The sequence below is a fragment of the Nuphar pumila genome, chromosome 16 (genome assembly GCF_984573655.1).
Source record: "Nuphar pumila chromosome 16, dmNupPumi1.hap1.1, whole genome shotgun sequence".
Lineage (NCBI taxonomy): Eukaryota > Viridiplantae > Streptophyta > Magnoliopsida > Nymphaeales > Nymphaeaceae > Nuphar > Nuphar pumila.
In genome coordinates, this window is record NC_143264.1 from 87,184,638 (window position 1) to 87,201,992 (window position 17,355).

General features: G+C 35.2%; 1 protein-coding gene across 2 annotated transcripts in view; it reads left to right on the plus strand.

Moving 5' to 3' along the window:
* Window positions 1–13,615, plus strand: part of LOC149814007 (putative serine/threonine-protein kinase) — a 58,884-nt gene extending 45,269 nt beyond the window's left edge. For both annotated transcript variants that reach the window (XM_089992495.1, XM_089992497.1), the window contains exon 6: window positions 12,482–13,615. In XM_089992495.1, coding sequence (XP_089848621.1) covers window positions 12,482–12,787 — 306 coding nt within the window. In that variant the 3' untranslated portion in view covers window positions 12,788–13,615. The remainder of the gene's footprint in view (window positions 1–12,481) is intronic.
* Window positions 13,616–17,355: the final 3,740 nt, after the last annotated feature.

Below are 17,355 nucleotides of genomic sequence, written 5' to 3' on the forward strand. Positions count from 1 at the left end.
ATCTTTTGATTTGGTGCAGCGCAAAGTTCAATTTGGCATAACCACTGTGTTATGTCAATGTCCTCTGCATTATCTGAACTAAGTTGTATCTCTGCAGCATATCCTGTCACGGAAAAAAAAAATCAGAATCACATTTGTGCTTTATGGCTTATGTGATCACATATTATGTTTTCATTTCATCACATTATGCAAGTGAGGATTAGCTCATAACATAGGTGTGTGCCTTTCAATTCCATAAGCAATGATAGTAGGTGCATCAGCAAGTAACTTGCACAATCTTTGTCGCTTAACAGTTGCTTGTGCAACTACATTCCCTGTATATCCCCACCACATGTTGTCCATCACTACCCTATACACACTGCACTGCATTTCTGTGACAATATTTCCACCTGCTGTTACCACTTGTAAATAGCCTTGTCTTTACATCCTTATACCCTTCACCTCCCTGCATCATCACCTTGGCTGCTCATCTTTGGACTGAATTCTGTCACGATCCACTGACCAACATCCTGCTATTCCTTCATCTCTTCCAACCATCTCTAACCTACATCTCATTAGCATCGGTGTGTGAATTAAGACATTGCTTGTTTGGATCAGAGTGTCAGGTAGTTCGTGTAAATAGTTAGTTAATCTGCGAATTAGTATAGGCTGTGTTAGTATGTTGACAGTTCATGTATGTATTGATGGTTAATGCATGTGAGCACCTTGTTAGGGTATGTGTGATTAGTAGATCTGAGTTAACAATACAGGAGTTAACACTGTGTGAATTAACACTGTATGAGTAGTATAGTGTGTTAAATAGTAAAATAGTGTGTTAGTCCATATTACTGTGTCAGCAATATGAGTTAACCGTCTGTATCATCAGTCTGTTAGGTCAAGTGTGTTAGATAATGGATGTGTGTTAGCAACAAAGATTGGGTGAGTTGTATTGTGTAGCAGTACATGTGCATTAACAGTTTGTGTGAATTAGCTTGATGATTAGCATATATCGCTCATTTGGATCAGGATATCATACGGTTAGTCTATGTTAGCATTGTATTAGGCAGGGCGGGTGCATATAGTTAGCATTGTGTCAGTATAGTGTGTCAAGTAGTGCGTTATAGTTACTATTTTACCTTTAGGTTTTATATCTGAGTCTTGGAACCAAGTTTAGCTGAGTATTGTTGTGTCTTTGCTTACTGTTGAGTAGTGATTTTCAATGCCCTTTTAAATGCTGATCTTCACAATAAAATGTTTTAATGTTCCTTAATGTTTTCTTAATGTTGTCTTACCAAGCATACGTAGTAGCAATTTCAGCATTTTATAGCATATATTAATATCAGTTTTAACATATGTTTAGTCTTTTGCATTCACTTAGCATTGTCACATGCATTATAACATACATTTTCTCACTAGTTCGATATATCAGATACATATGTTAATATCCATTTCCTCATAGACATTTAGGTATCACCATGTACATTCTAGTCTTAATGGAATTTATGAATTTCTCTTTATACTTTGTGTTTTGCTAACCTTGTTTTACAGGAATATATGAAAAACATTGCTTTTTCTTTCTTAGTTTAAGTATCCTTGATTTCAATTCAATTCAAAATTTGTAATAGCTAGATGATAATGAGAATTCTTTACTTTTCAGTATTAGAATAGAATGTATGAGCATGTAAATCCCTCATGAGCTACTTGTTTCATATCATTTTCTTTTTATTTCAAAAATTCACGAATAGGAACACGAATGATACATGCACCATTCTAATAAGAAGTAATAAATCTTAAGCAAATGATTCACACTGATGGTCATAGTCAAAATGTGGACAATGCTTAGGATTTTTATCTTTTATGGAATAACATTGGATCCACACTGGATCTTTTTAAAAAATCATCATATTTTCTGAATTTTTCTTCCTTTATCAGAGTTTAACTTGAAATTAACTCAAAATATATATCAATGGCCATAGTCAGGATATATTGATATTTAATTTCATTTCAAACTCTATAAAGACACAAAAATGTGTTTTATTATTCATTTGAATTTAAATAAAGATTAACTTATAATACATTTTATGACCATAGTCAAAGATGTATTATATCTTCAATCTTATTTCAATTCACTTAAAGAATAAAATATGTTTTTCAAAGCCCAATTTCAAAATTCTTTTTAATTCATTCATCATTTAGGATATAATTACATCATTTTTTAAAATATTTCAAGTTTTCTTCAAAAACCAAGTGTTTTTTAGATAATTCTTCAAATATCTTCTTCATTTCTCAAATCAATCTTCAATTCTTATTCAAATTCATCTTCCTATTCTCAATTCTATCTTATTTTTCAAAATTCAATATTCTAATTTCAAAGATCAATTTAACTTTAAAATTTCAAATTCATCTCTAAATTCAAAATTCAATTTCCAATTTAAATCAAATTTCAAAGTTCAAATTAACTTTGAAATTCCAAGTTCATTTTCAGGATTCAATTTAAAAAATTCAATTCAATATTCCAGATCGAATTTCAAAGTTCAAATTCAACTTTGAAATCCCAGTTTCATCTCCTGATTTCAAAAATCAAGTTTAAAATCAAATTTATTCTTTATTTTTCAAAAATCTTTAAAGTTCTATCTAAAGATTGAGTCTTGATTCTCAATTCAATTCATTTATCCAAAATCAAGGTTTTGAGATTAATTTTGAATCTCAAAATTTGATTTTCCTCTAAATTCGAGATCAACTTGCAGAAATCAAATTCAGAATTCCCAAAATCCAACTCCAGGGTTTTCATTCAGGATTTCTCAATATCCAGATCCATCTTCTAATTCCATATTGGATTCCAGATTTTAAATCCAATTACATCTTGGATTCTAGATTGCAAAATCCAAATCCATATAGGATTCTAGTTTTCAATTCCAAAATTTTTCGAATTCCATCTTGGATCCCAGATTTTCAAATCCAATTCCACCTTGGATTCAGATTTTCAAATTCAATTCCATATTGGATTCCAGATTTAAAATCCAAATTCCATCTAGGACTCCAGACTTCAAATCCAATTCCATATTGGATTCCAGATTTAAAATCCAATTCCATATTGGATTCCAGATTTAAAATCCAAATTCCATCTTGGATTCCAGATTTCAAATCCAATTCCATCTAGGATTCAGATTTTCAATCCAATTTTCCAATTTGATTTCCATTTTCAAACTCATTTCCATTCTCAAATCTCATCTGGATTTCAAGATTCCAATTTCTATTTTCCAAAACCACTTTTAAATCTATTCCTCCAAGTCTAAATTCAATTTCCAAATCAAAAATTCCTATTTCAGGTTCGGAATTCAAAATTCAAGATCAAAGATCCATTTTCAAAATCGATTCTTGAGAATCAAATTCAAATTCAAAGTTCATTTTGACTTTGAAAATTCATTTTTACTTCAAATCTATCTTAGTTCCAAATCTCCTTTTCTTTTCATTTATTCAATTCAAAATCCATTTTCCAAACTCTGATTATTCCAAGACTTGGAATTTCAAAGTCTCTTCTTCCAGATCCATTGTTCAAGTTCTGAGTTAGATTCAAAATCTAACTTTTTCAAGCCAATTTCAACCATTTGAATTATTTCTCCAAATATCTTCAAATTTATTTCAAAAATCACTTAGATAAATTCAAAGGTTTTAAAAATTATTCTTCTCGAAAGCATACATCTCTGCATTTACATTGCACAAGCATGATTTTTTGTGCATTTTAGACTTAGAATAATTTTTTAGACAATATTTAGGCGAAGCAAAAGACATAAGTTTGATCCTTGGTTCGATTACCCTTGGTAAATGCGCCAAGAACGGTCGAACCTCGTACCGACAAGCGAATTCCGTCTCTCAATTTTCTCGCAAATTTTAAAAAACGAAGGCTAGTAATTTCAAAACATTTTCAAAATTTAGGTCAAGTGAGACCTTAGCAAAAGAGTTCCTCTCTCTTATTTCTTTTCTTTTCTTTCGTTTTTTCTATCTTTTATTCCCCTTTAAAAGGGGAATAGAGGCTAGAAAGGCAAAGAGAAGGAAAAGAGGAATACACGAGGAAAAATTTTGCAATGATCACAGTAATCCAATATATATTATATATATAAGGTAATACATATACATATATATATATATATATTTATATATATATATATAATATGTATATGTATCTATCCATTATATATATAAAATATATGTTTAGCCATAAGGGTATATTCATCTTTTTACACATATTTTTTTTTTTGAGAATATGTATGTAAATTTTTTTTTTATTTTCTTTTTCCTTCTTTTTTCATTTTTCTCTTTTTATTCTTTCATCTTTTAGCACATGGAGGGGCCCACCCAACATGATCGTTGGACCCTCCAATGGTTATAATTATAACCGTTGGAGGGGTCCCAACCATCATATTGTGAGCCCCTCCATGGCCTCTCATTGTGTATAAATAGGGGTGTTCCCCCTTGAGTTTTGGCATGGCTTTGGGTCAAAGCCCAAGTGTTTCTCAATAAAGCTTTTATTCTTTTATGCCTTTTGTGCATTTGTGAGATTTGGTGAGTTGTGCTTTTGTTTACAAGTGTTCTAAGAGTGATTATTGTGCATGTGTGTACGTGTTTATCATCAAGAATATTAAGGTCTTGATCTGTTAAAGATACTTTTACAACAACATGGAAACTCAAGAGCCTGAAAGTTATAATGAAAGCATTGAAGCACAATGGTTTCTAAGAGTCTGAAAGTTATGATGGAAATTTCAGTCTTAAAAATTCATTTGCAAAACACAAAAGAAAGAAAAGATGAAAATTTGAAATCAAATCACAAAATTATTTTTCTGCATAAATATCACTAAGTTAACCTTGAATCACACAACAAACAATCCAGAGTTTCTAGTACCATACATCAGGTGTACACTGATGCTAAGTGTTGCAAGTTCTATACTAGCTTTGATCATTCATTTGATCAGTTGCTTTTCAACTTCTCTGGTCTGTATACAATACACCAGCTAAAAGTTTAACGCCATGTGATCTGCATCACAACAATATGCAGTGAATCAATGATACTTTATCATTAATATTGTTATTTTTGTATTAATATTATTATTTCTGGCCAAAATATGAAATCAAACATGTTCAGCCAATAGCTATTGCTGACATAGGTGGAGTCTTTTGTGATTAAATGCAACGGATGGTTTTAGTGAATTATGATTATAGAAATATTGGCAGATAGAAATATATCCATGAAGAATGTGGACCAGTTGGGTCAGATGTTTTAAGGGCAAATTGATACGTCTGACCTCAAGAAGACTTAACTTTGACAACTGACTGCAGAATTTTGTACCTTTCGTGCTGTTGAAAAGCTTATTCTAAAGGATACAATCTGCTAATTAACAAAGTTCATAGGCCATTAGTTTCAGGTGATCTGAGTTCGCCTTTTTAGCCATTTGTGCTGGTTAGACTCCGACTTATAATATGTAAGGTTTGACCAAGTGACGTTACATCTCCTTATTTGAGTAGAATTTGAAGTTGGTCCAAAAGATAAAGCTGATGTATTCAGTAGGCACTATTCAAACATGGACTTATTTAATTTTGTAAAACTTAATTAACTAGGTAAGCATTCTATTTTTTAGTGAAGAAAAGGAGATTTTATATCTTAATTAAGACATGGGTACCCACAACTGCAAATTGAAGTCTCTGTAAGTATCAAAGAACTAAAATTGAGAGATTTGAAATTTAAAGGTTAATGAACACAAAACATGTTCAAAGCCAACTTCTAATTTTTCTCAATTTTCTTGTGTGTCTCCTTTTAGTTTTTAGCTATTAGGAGTCCAATTATGACATATTGGAGAAAAATATTTTCCCCTCTTATGTTGAATCAAGTTGGTATTAGAGTTTCAGGTTTCCTTAATATTGGAGTTCACTTTTTTGGCTTATGGTTGGTATCCACAGCCAATACCACCAATCGGTAGAGAGTTGTTGGCCTTGCAAGTGCATAAAAAAAAGAAAGGAACCATGGTTGGCTTGAATTAAATATAGAGGGGCGCCTCATGTAGGAATTGCATAGGATGTATGTGAATATGGATAGTCTTGATGTGCGCAGAGATAGAATAGAGAGAGTTTTGGTTAATGGCCTTCTTCAGGGGGGATGGAGCTCAATAAGGATATCAATTATCTTCCTTGAGAGCAGGAGGCTGGGTAATATTACCTCCCCTAGGTTGCCGTTTCCCAGCCTTAAACGTGTATCCAAATATCCCTCAAAAGATAAAACAATAACAATTTTTTTGAGATAAGATGAGAAACCGTTTTTGGATAACCATTTGGATATGCCCTGTAATGTGTGACCCATACATTAAGTAGAGAGTGGGCCCTACTCTCTCTTTAATGCATGGGTTCATGCACTTGAGGGCGCATGGCCACCTAGGTGCCATGTATGACCAATATCTCCCACTTGGCCATGCAAACCGAATTATGATGCAAGATTCTTCCTCCCACTATTGAAGTCTTACACTTGCATCAAAAGATCTAGCAATGTTGTATTTTCACTTTTATCCATCCATCTAGATGACCCAATTAGACATATCTCATTCCCATACATGATATATGTTTTGAAAACAATTCTTCTGATATGCCTTTTGTTAAAGGATCTACAATCATATCAGATCCCATACATGATATATGTTTTGAAAACAATTCTTCTGATATGCCTTTTGTTAAAGGATCTACAATCATATCAGAGGTAGGTAATTTATTGATTGTAATTTCATTCTTTTCAATTATGTCATGAATATAATGATATTTTACCATTATGTGTTTGCTTTTAGAACTGTCTGCGCCACTCTTTATAAGAGAGATATCTGCTTGATTGTCACAGTAAATTTGTACTGCCCCATTGGTTATATCTTGCTTCAAAACGCTGATGACGCGACTTATCGAAACGACAAAGGTAACAACAATATTGCATGTAATATGCTCAACTTCTTGGATATGCTGAGCTACACAACCTTGTTTCTTGCATGACCAAGAAATTGCACCTCTTCCAAGGAGAAAAATGTATCTAGAAATGGATTTACTATCATCTCTGTTGCCAGCAAAATCAACATCAAAATATCCAGTCAGTTTTAAGTTATCCTCTTGAAAATACAATTGCAAGTTTTTAGTTCCTTTCAAATATCTAAATATTGTCTTCACTGCTTGCCAGTTAGGCCAATCGAGATTACTCTGATAGCGACTAACGAGGCAAACAACAAAGCTGATATTAGGCCTTGTGCATAGCATACATCAAGCTTCCAACAACTTGTGCATAAAGGACATTCAATCTTTCTTGTCCTTAACTCAGACAATCATTCTTACTCAATTTTACTCTTTTCACTACGGGTGTTCTAACAGGCTTTCCATCACTCATTCTAAACTTCTTGAGTATATGATTAATATATCTTTCTTGACTCAAACTCAAAAGTTCAGAATTCCTGTCATGAGTAATTTTAATTCCAAGAACATAGGATGCCTCTCCCATGTTTTTCATCTCGAATTAAGAATTTAACCATGACTTGGTTTTGACAATCATCTTATTGTTGTTTTGAGTCAAAAGAATGTCATCCACATACAGTGAGAGAATAGAGAATTTGCTCACTTTTTCAAACATAAATACAGTGGTCAAAGTTAATTGTCACGAATCCCAGTGTAGTAATTGACGTGTGAAACTTTAAGTACCATTGACGTGACGATTGTTTAAGTCCGTATAAGAATTTTTTCAACCTGTACACTTTATCCTTTTGGCCTTTAACAATATATCCTTCAGGTTGTTTCATAAATGTAGTTTCTTTAAGGTTACCATTTAGGAATGCAGTTTTAACATCCATCTGATATAGATCTAAATCATTAGGAGCTATAATAGCCAAAATTATCTTTATTGAGGCAAAATTTTCAATGGGTGAATATGTATTAACATAGTCTAACCCTTCTCTCTGTGAAAATCCTTTAACTACCCATCTTGCTTTAAATTTATCTATACTTTCATCAGAATTGAATTTCTTCTTTAATATCCATTTGCATCTAATGGATTTTCTTTCTTCAGGTAGATCAGTCAATTCTCAGTCTTATTTTTTCTCAATGGACTCAATTTTCTCATCCATGGCTTTTACCCCGTATGTTGATTCAAGTGAGTTTATTGCCTCATTATATGACAAATTATCTCCTATGTCATCAAGATATATTGAGTAACATAGTTCTTCTGACAAGTAAATATAATAATCATTCCGATATGGAGGAGCTCTTGATCTTTTTGTGGCCAAAATGAGTTTGATGTGAAGTAGAAGAATTACTAACAATTGGTTCATCATTACGTAACTGTTCTTGTGAATCATCAGTTATAGATGAGATCAAATAGTTAATCTTCATTTATTTCGGAGATTACTGGTTCAATATTTTGTTCTTCTAGAAATGCGTCTCTACCTTCAATTAAACCCTTATCAGGATGATAGAATCTATAATCTTTGGATCTTTTTGGATATCCAATAAAGGTACATCTTATAGATCTGCTATCTATTTTATCTATTGATCGATCTATAATTTTTATATGAGCTACTGAATTCCATCTTCGAAGATGACTAAGGTCCGGTTTTCTTACAGTCCACAACTCATAAGGTTTATAAACAATGGCCTTATATGGAACCCTATTCAGAACATATATAGCTGCATAAATATTTTCCAACCAAAATGCCTTTGGTAATGAGGCATGAGACAACATGCATCATATTATGTCAAGAAGAGTCATATTATATCTTTCTGCCACAACGTTTTATTGAGGTGTTCCAGGTGTTGTTGTTTGAGGTTTGATTCTATTTTCCTTACAATTTTAAAAAAATTTATTTGAGATGTATTTTTCTCCTCGATCAGACCTTAAGACCTTAATCTTTCTTTCAAGTTGGGTTTCAACTTCTTTACGATATTCTTTAAATTTCTCTAATGCCTCATACTTACATGTTATAAGATATATATATATATCTATATCTTGAGTAATCATCAATGAAAGTTATAATATATTGCATTTCTTTATGAGTTTGGGTTCTGAAAGGTCTACAAATGTCTGTATAGATAATTTTTAATAGTTCAGATGCTCTAATTACATCAGTTGAAAATAGTTTTCTCGCCATTCTTCCATGGATACATGATTCACATCGATGAAAAGATGTTTCTTCAAAGTTAGTTATTAGATTTAGTTTAACAAGTTTTTTCATTTTATTTAAATTAATATGTCCTAACCTTTGGTGCCATATATTCACATCCACGTTAAGAACATTAACGATATAAGCAAAAGACAATGCAATTTTATTCATATCAGAAATTTTAAGTTTAAACAATCCATGGTCTTTGTCATGCTTTCCCATAGTCACTTTTCCCACTACAAACCTTACTTCAAAACCCTTATTGATCAGGGCTGGAACATACACCAGGTTTCGTCACATGTACGATACATACAAAACATCAGTTAATAAGACATTATTTTTAGAGGTTTCAATGCGATAAGTTCCAACACCGATAACATCAGAATGGGTGTTGTTTCCCATGTACACTCGATATTCTCGGGTTTGTACTCCGTCATGTCCACCACGTCTTCTTTGCTCTTGACAATGTATTGAGTTGCTTCCGAATCCATCCACTTTCCTCAAAGTTCTTGGTTCACATAAGAACACTTCAATATCACCCAAATTAGGTCATGTCTCTCCCGTTGCCCGCAATTTTTGTTGTTCTTATTGTTGCTCTTCTTATCTTGCTGCATGTGTTGCTGCTCAATATATATATCACGCAAATTATATATATATATCTTTTGTAATGCCCACTAGGGGCAATTTGGTCTTTACATCAATTTGTAAAGACATGTCAATTAGGGACATTTTTGTATTTTTATATTTTTGTTTTTTCTTATTTTCTTTTTATTGATTAAAGGGATAAAAAGGAGATTCCCTTAAGAGTCGTTGGGCCTCTCCCCAACATTCACAACTGTGACCGTTGGGGAGCTCCCCTTGGCTCCTCTTGAGGTGTATATAAAGGGGTCTTCTCTCCTTCTCTCTTGAATGTTTTTTCAAGCATTTCAATAATAGATTTCTTATTATTTTAAGTTCTCTCTTCTCCCTTGTATGTGTTTGGTGTTTGCCCTTTGTGGCATATTGTATCTTGTCCATTAGAGACATTGCACTTATGTGATTGTGCCTTGTAGTCACTTTGTGACATTTTTTGGCACTTGTATTTCTTTACAGTTTTCTGGTTAGGGAACAAACGGAAGGAGGTGCCATTGCTTCCCTTCGTCACAGATCATGCCTGACCGGCGGGGTTGGCCCTCTGCCTGTAGCCACCTCACTTAGGTGCCTCATACGGCTCTCTCTATAGCTGCTCGCCTCAGACAACACTGCTGGCCAATGCCGGCGGTTTCTGAGTTTTCTGGCGAGAGATTTTTTGAGGAAAAAGATAGACAAGTTTTTTCTGACCTTTCGTACTCATTTTTTTGATGGTCGGATTTTCGGTGACCTTTGCCCCAAAAAAGGATAGGTACTAACCTTTTACCACTTTTCCCTGTTTTTGATTTTTCGGTGACGAATCCGTGTGATCGGCGACTTCAAGCAGAGGGTGTTGAGGGCGAGTCACTGCACACTCCAAGTATGCCTCTGGTACCACTGTAGGAACTGCGTCGGATGTCTGTGAATATGGATCGCTTGGATGTGCGCAAAGAGAGAATAGAGAGAGAGAGTTGTGGTTAACAGCCTTCTTCAGGAGGGATGGAGCTCGATAGGGATATCGATTATCTTCCTTGAGAGCTGGAGGCTGGATATATATTACATCCCCTGGGTAGCCATTTCCTAGCCTTAAACATGCATCCGGATATCCCTCAAAAAATAAAACGATAAAACAGTTTTTCTGCGAAAAGATGAGAAACTGTTTTTGGATAACCATTTGGAAAACATTTGGATATGCCCAGTAATGGGTAACCCATATGTTAAGCAGAGAGTGGGCCCTACTCTCTCATTAACACATGGGTCCATGCACTTGAGGGCGCATGACCACCTAGGTGCCGTGTATGGCCAACACCTCACTTAATTAAAGAAGTATATTGCTCAATTCTCCTAGCTAGTGTTTTATTTGGTACCTCCACGAGCTGATCTTGAAGCTCTAGGTTCAACATCTTGTGCAAAGGCTATTGCATTATTTAAAAAAGAAGAGGAAGAACATGATGTAGAGTTGGATATTAATCATTTAGATAATTTACAACCTCCCAAATAGTTGCTAAGGTTGAAGCAAACTGCAGAGTCATGTGCCATCAGCTGCTGATTGGGCGCTGTAGATTAAGACAAGCTCATACTTCCAGGATAGCATAACACGGGGGTTGAAAAGACACTGTACTGCATTAAAAGCAAGATATTGTTCTGTTGTACAAAGTAAGGTTTAACATTGATTTGCTGCATATAGACAGCAAGATATAGCTGATATAATGGGCTATTTGAGTTAAGCATTGACCTGTCATGCACAGTAAGGGTTAATCAAGTCGTATCTCATTATCTAAGCAGAATCTGAAGTAGACACAAAAGGCAAAGTTGTACTTGATAAACCCTATCCAAAGATGGAATTATTGGATATTTAATAAAATTTGTCTAATTAGGTTAGTGTTCCCTCTTTTAACTAGTGGTCAAGCGTAGATCTTAATTAGGTGATGGAGAACCCACTAACATAAACAGAGGTTTTCTTTATCAGAAAAAAGTGGATTTGAGAGATTTGGAAGGTTAATGAAGTCAAAGTGGGTTCAAAGCCCAAATTTTGATTTTTCTCCAATTTTCTTGTATTTCTCTCTCTCTTAGATAATAGGGTTCGGTAGTGTCAGATTTCACTAGGATCTGTCGCACGTGAAAAGAGAAATGAAAGAGAAAGGAGGAGCTGTTGCTGTCATGATTTCCAATACTGAAATCGTGACCTAAAACATGTATGTATATCCTTGTTTACAGTATGATGAAAGAGAAAGGAGGAGCTGCGGCTGTCACGATTTCCAATACTGAAATCGTGACCTAAAACATGTATATATATCTTTCGTTTACAGTATGGGTCGGGTCTGATATATTATCCAGACCCGGAATACAAAATAACAAATACAAGTAAAGAATACATAAACAAATAGACTTTTTCAGGTAGTACATATGCTTGAGTGATCCAAGCATTAATGGTACATAGACTAGAATCACCATTGATGAAAAACATTATGTCATGTCAATAGAATTTTTCAGGATAATGGAATGCTGGCGTGATTTGTCTTTTGACAGTTTATAACTTCAGATGTCAAGACAAAGTATATTTCCAGAATTGATTAGTTTCTTATTTATTGGATCACAAAGACATGATTTTTAATTTTTCTATCTTGGTTGTTTCTTGTTGATCTGTTTGTATGCTCGTTCTTTTCCTTTGTGATTTACTTCACGTTTGTCAAATGCACATGATGAGGTGGACATTGGTTATGCAGGCATGGGACCTCTACAAAGCTGACAGGCTTTTGGAACTAGTGGATCCAAGAATAAAAGGGGAAAACAGTGAAGAAGCAATATGGTTTTTGAAGATAGCCCTCCTATGTGTGCAGCAGGTCCAGAGCCTGAGGCCAAAAATGTGTGTGGTTGTGGATATGATTTTGAATGGGAGAGATTCAGATCTCCAAATATCAGAACCAGGAATTATGGCTGATGTCAATGCCATAAAGGTTGCCCGCAAGGAATCATCTCAAAGCCTTAGTCAGTTACAAACATCTTTATTTTCATCCAAAGGTGCTGTCTAATTTCATTGTAACTCGATAAATGAGTTTGAGATGTTGGTTTGCAGATCCTTGGCATGTCGTCAATGGCTTAGCCATATCATATTGATCGGACCCTAACCCCATCGAGTTTGTTTGGTTTGAGGTAGCAGAAAAAAAAAATTCTTGCCTGCCTCATGAAATGCATCAGGCAGATTTGTTGGCTAAAATTCAAGATGCCCTAAAAATTACTGTTGATGCATCTACATTGGCTAGTGACTCCAACGTTGGGCTGCTGATTTGAATTTTCATGATATAAAGTTGTCTTTGTTCTTTTCATTTAGTTGAAGGGTGTCTTCTTTGCTGGGAAAATGTTGGAAGTGGAAAAATTCTGCCGCTTCTGTTATGTTGGTTCTTAGAGGTTGGAGGAATCTAAATCACGGGCAAGCAGAACACTGATGCTACTTGCAAGGATTCCCAGTTCAAGTTGGAGAACGTATCTTCATCGATTTGTTATTCAATGGCTGCTTCCCAGTAGAAGATGCCTGAACATAGTCAAGATTGCAATTGTGGTCACCGGGGCCTCCCCCAGCCAGCAACAGTTGGGTCACATCTCGGCATCTGTCATCCCTATTTTTCACCTCCACCTTGTGTTTGATCCGTTTTAGTTTGACTTTGCTTGTTTTAGTATCACTTATTCAATCTGATTTGTTGTAATTGTCGAATGCTGAGATTCTTTTATTCTTGGAAGTCCCACTGTAAATTGAAATACAAGAATCTTTCTCTTCTTATGTTGTATCGGTGGATGTTTAACTCGTCATTTTGATGTGTGACCATTGGAGACCTGACCAAATTAGACCTGTTAGTTTTCCCGACTGTTAGCATCCCTGGATGTCGCTCCACCTGATAAAGATTGCTTGGGCCTGATCCTTTCCCGATTCTCCAGCTACATATGGTCACATCTGAGAGAGTCGACGAAAGGCATCGGAACTTTTTTTTTTCTTTTTCGCTAGCTGGTAGGTTTGAAAATTTAGAAGATTAGACAAAATATAAGTAAAGCTATATGCTGTGTCACAAAGATACGTGGAAGACCCAACACGTGAACATGGGATTGTTTATTTTTTAATAAATGAAAATTGTTTTTATATGTTAAATATGCAAAAATGTTTATATTGAAATATTAAAATGTTATAATGCCCATGCGTGTCAGAGCCATGTCATAATAATGTGTCTGACTCGTGTCACCTATGACACTCCCTCTAAATGGCGTGACTTTATGACATAGACCGTATCGAAGGGAAATGGGTAAAACAACTAACCCCCAACTGCAGCCCAGTTTTCCTGGCTGGAATACGGTTACTGGACCTCCACTGATCATGAACCATAGGGCAGGATCCCTACTCGCTGGTCGTATTACCCGCATGGTGCTCCTCTTGATCTCTGTAGAGCTGATAAATGAAACGAGCCGCAATGGCTCTGCTGTGTTGTTGAATGTTGAACCCTCTCTGTAAGGCGCCCTGCGAGTTTCTCCGGCCATAATAAGTGGGGGGATTAGGGCCTCTTGGCGACCTCCATGGGTGGGAAGGAAGTGAAAGGACTAATAGAGGGGGGTATGGATGCTTCAGCTCGGGGTGCAATGAAAACAGTCCTGATCCTAACACGGGTTATTCATGCCACTTCTGAATCGGAATTTGAAAATGCAAGCAATAGATCCAAACCCGAGTACACTATCCCAATAATATATGATGAAGTAGGGCTGAATTTAGGATTCAACAAGTCTATGGTAATACTCGTTTTTTGTAAAAAAAAAAGAGAGACTAAAAGCAAGCTTTTCACAAGAAAAAATACAAAAAGGATCGGACTTGATCTGAATCCAAACATAGATCTCATATAAGATGCTGATATAAACACTGATCTGAATCTGAAAATAATCTGATTATGTCTAATCAAAACGTGATTAGAATGCACATTCAGGTCTTATTTTAAGGATCCATACAGGAAAATAGTGCGTTGGATTCAGATCAGATACCCGGATAGTCCCCATTCAATTTCACCCCTCCAAACGGGTCAGATATGTATGGAGCCAGGCTTAACTGAAAACTGGAACTCATTTTTAAGAGTCACATATTCGGATCTGACTCGGGTCTCACAATGAAGTTCTCAAACTGCTTTAACAAATGAGATTTGTGGTTCTAATCTGCTAGATCCACTGAAAAATGGGTAAAATCTATTGTTTTTCAAGTAAAATAAATAAATAAATAGGTTGCAGTAGAGTGGGACGCCAGGCGGGTACAAAAAATGAGTCCAGGACGAGTTGTCCTGGACAGTATGTCCCATCATTCGAACATGAATTAAGGGGAACAATGGGGCAGCCACTGTAAATGATGAAAGAATTCAATTATTTGGGAATTGATTTCTTAGCTTTAACTTGAGCACATTTTTCTCTTGAATGAAGTGGAACGCGATTTTAATTGCACACACGATTACTAATCCAACAGAAAAAAAAATCTGGGAGTCTACTTTCCCCCAATTCTCTGTAACACACAGATGGGTGCTTTTTAGTCTCTACGGGTTCACCAGCAGCATTTTCTTTATGTTCTCGGCGCAGGGGCCAGCTTCTTTGTTGTGTAGTTGAAGAGGCATGTTTGGCAGCGTCTCATGAGATCCACTCTCATGAGAGAATGAATCGTCATTGGCATTGGCTAACCAAATATCAGGAAATGAGTGGTGATAAACCAACTCTGATTTACAAAGGCAATTGAGAGTCATATTCTCATTTACGTGAGAATCAGAATATCAAGGAGCCTCTTGTCAATCTGATTTATAAGACTCCAAATCAAATTTGATTTAGAGTCACATATGGCCCAGCAAATCAAACTTGATGATCATATTTTTTAGGGTTCGAATAATAATTTTCTGTCAGATCTATATTCAGAATTGGATTAAACTCAATATATTTGCACTATTTACAGGTAAAACATTGTTGTTAAGACTTTCCTTGTTGGATCCAGTATGATTATATCAAATCCAGATCCAGATTCAGCTCTGCTATGTCAGATTTAGTTCGGGTTTGGATCCAGAACAGACCCTTTGTGTAATGTTTGAACTCAGATTCGGATCTATATATGATCCTGCCCGCATCTGACCTAGATAAAAGTGTATGCATCTTTCCGGAGACGTTTTGTGTATCACGGATGACCGTGAGGAAAGAGGGTGTTTTGCATTGGTGTAGTGGTTCGGGAAAACACAAGAAGCCCGGTGTATTTTCTTCAAAACAGAACAGGATCAGGTGATATTGAAAAACTACCACTAATGGTGAATTTTGAATATTTACCACACATCTTAGTGGTACCGAGCACCTTGACGGAGAGCCCCTTTGGGTGAGACCTAGTTAGGTGATCGGGCCCAAGTACTTTACAAAGAACTCAGGCCACACAAAACACAAAAAAACGCTACCGGTGCAATGATTTTCTGTAAAACATGAACACAAAAAAATTGCCATACTGTAGTTAATGCTCCACACGTCTATGTAGTTACGTGTGAGATCATCTAGATGGTGGTTGCTGGTTTTGTGGGCTGATCTATTCAGCCACGTTGAGAAAAGGCTGGAAGTTAGAGGTACGTAGGTAGTTGTAACTTGAGCCTAAAGAATAGGATGTGAACCAAAATTGTAGAGACATGTAGCTAGTGGCAAGTTTTTCCGTTTTTAAGTGCTTTATAAATTTGCTATGTAAGAAAGTTAAGTATGAAAGAGGTAAATGAGTTTTTAGTAAGGTATGCTTTTATGTTTTAAGAATCTTTAACCATACCAAAAGAGTGGTATCAGAGCACCAGGTTTGAGGTGTGACAGGGAGTGAAGGCATTGCTGAAGCAAAAGTGTTGGATCATGAAGGTTACAGGTTACGTTGAATACATGAAAAGGTTGGTAAACCATGAACGTGACATCTGGTATGACTTTATTGAACTTGTCACAAATTATAACTCATTTTCAATGGAGAAAATTATGAATTTTGGAGCATCAAAATAAAAACATTTTTTATTTTCCAAGATTTATGAGAATTGGTAGATAATATAGGTACTCTTGAAAATGAGAAGTCACCTGGAAAATCAACAGAAAAGTTAGATATACGGAGAAAAGACGCAAAGGCATTATTGGTCCTATAATAGGCAGTCACAAATATCATCTTTCTAAGAATTGCAAATGCAGTCACATCAAATGAGGCATGGACTATTTTAAAACAGGATTTTCACGGAGACAAGAAGGTAACCACTATTAAGTTACAAACTTTTCGCCGGGATTTTAAAACATTTTTTTTATGAAAAATGGTGAATCTGTGCAAGATTTTTTCTCTAGAATCTTGGTTATTATAAATCAAATAAGATCTTTTAGTGACGTTATTTCTGATCAAAGGATTGTGGAAAAAGTTTTAAGAAGTCTCCCTCCTAAGTTTGACTATTGTAACAGTTAATTAAAGAGTCTAAAGATTTGTCATCATACAATCTCAATGAGTTGATCGATTACTTGTTAGCACACAAAAGTCGTATGAATAGAGCTGAAGAAAAAATTGTTGAGCATGCTTTTTATGTTAAAGTGAAAAGTTTAAACAAGGAGA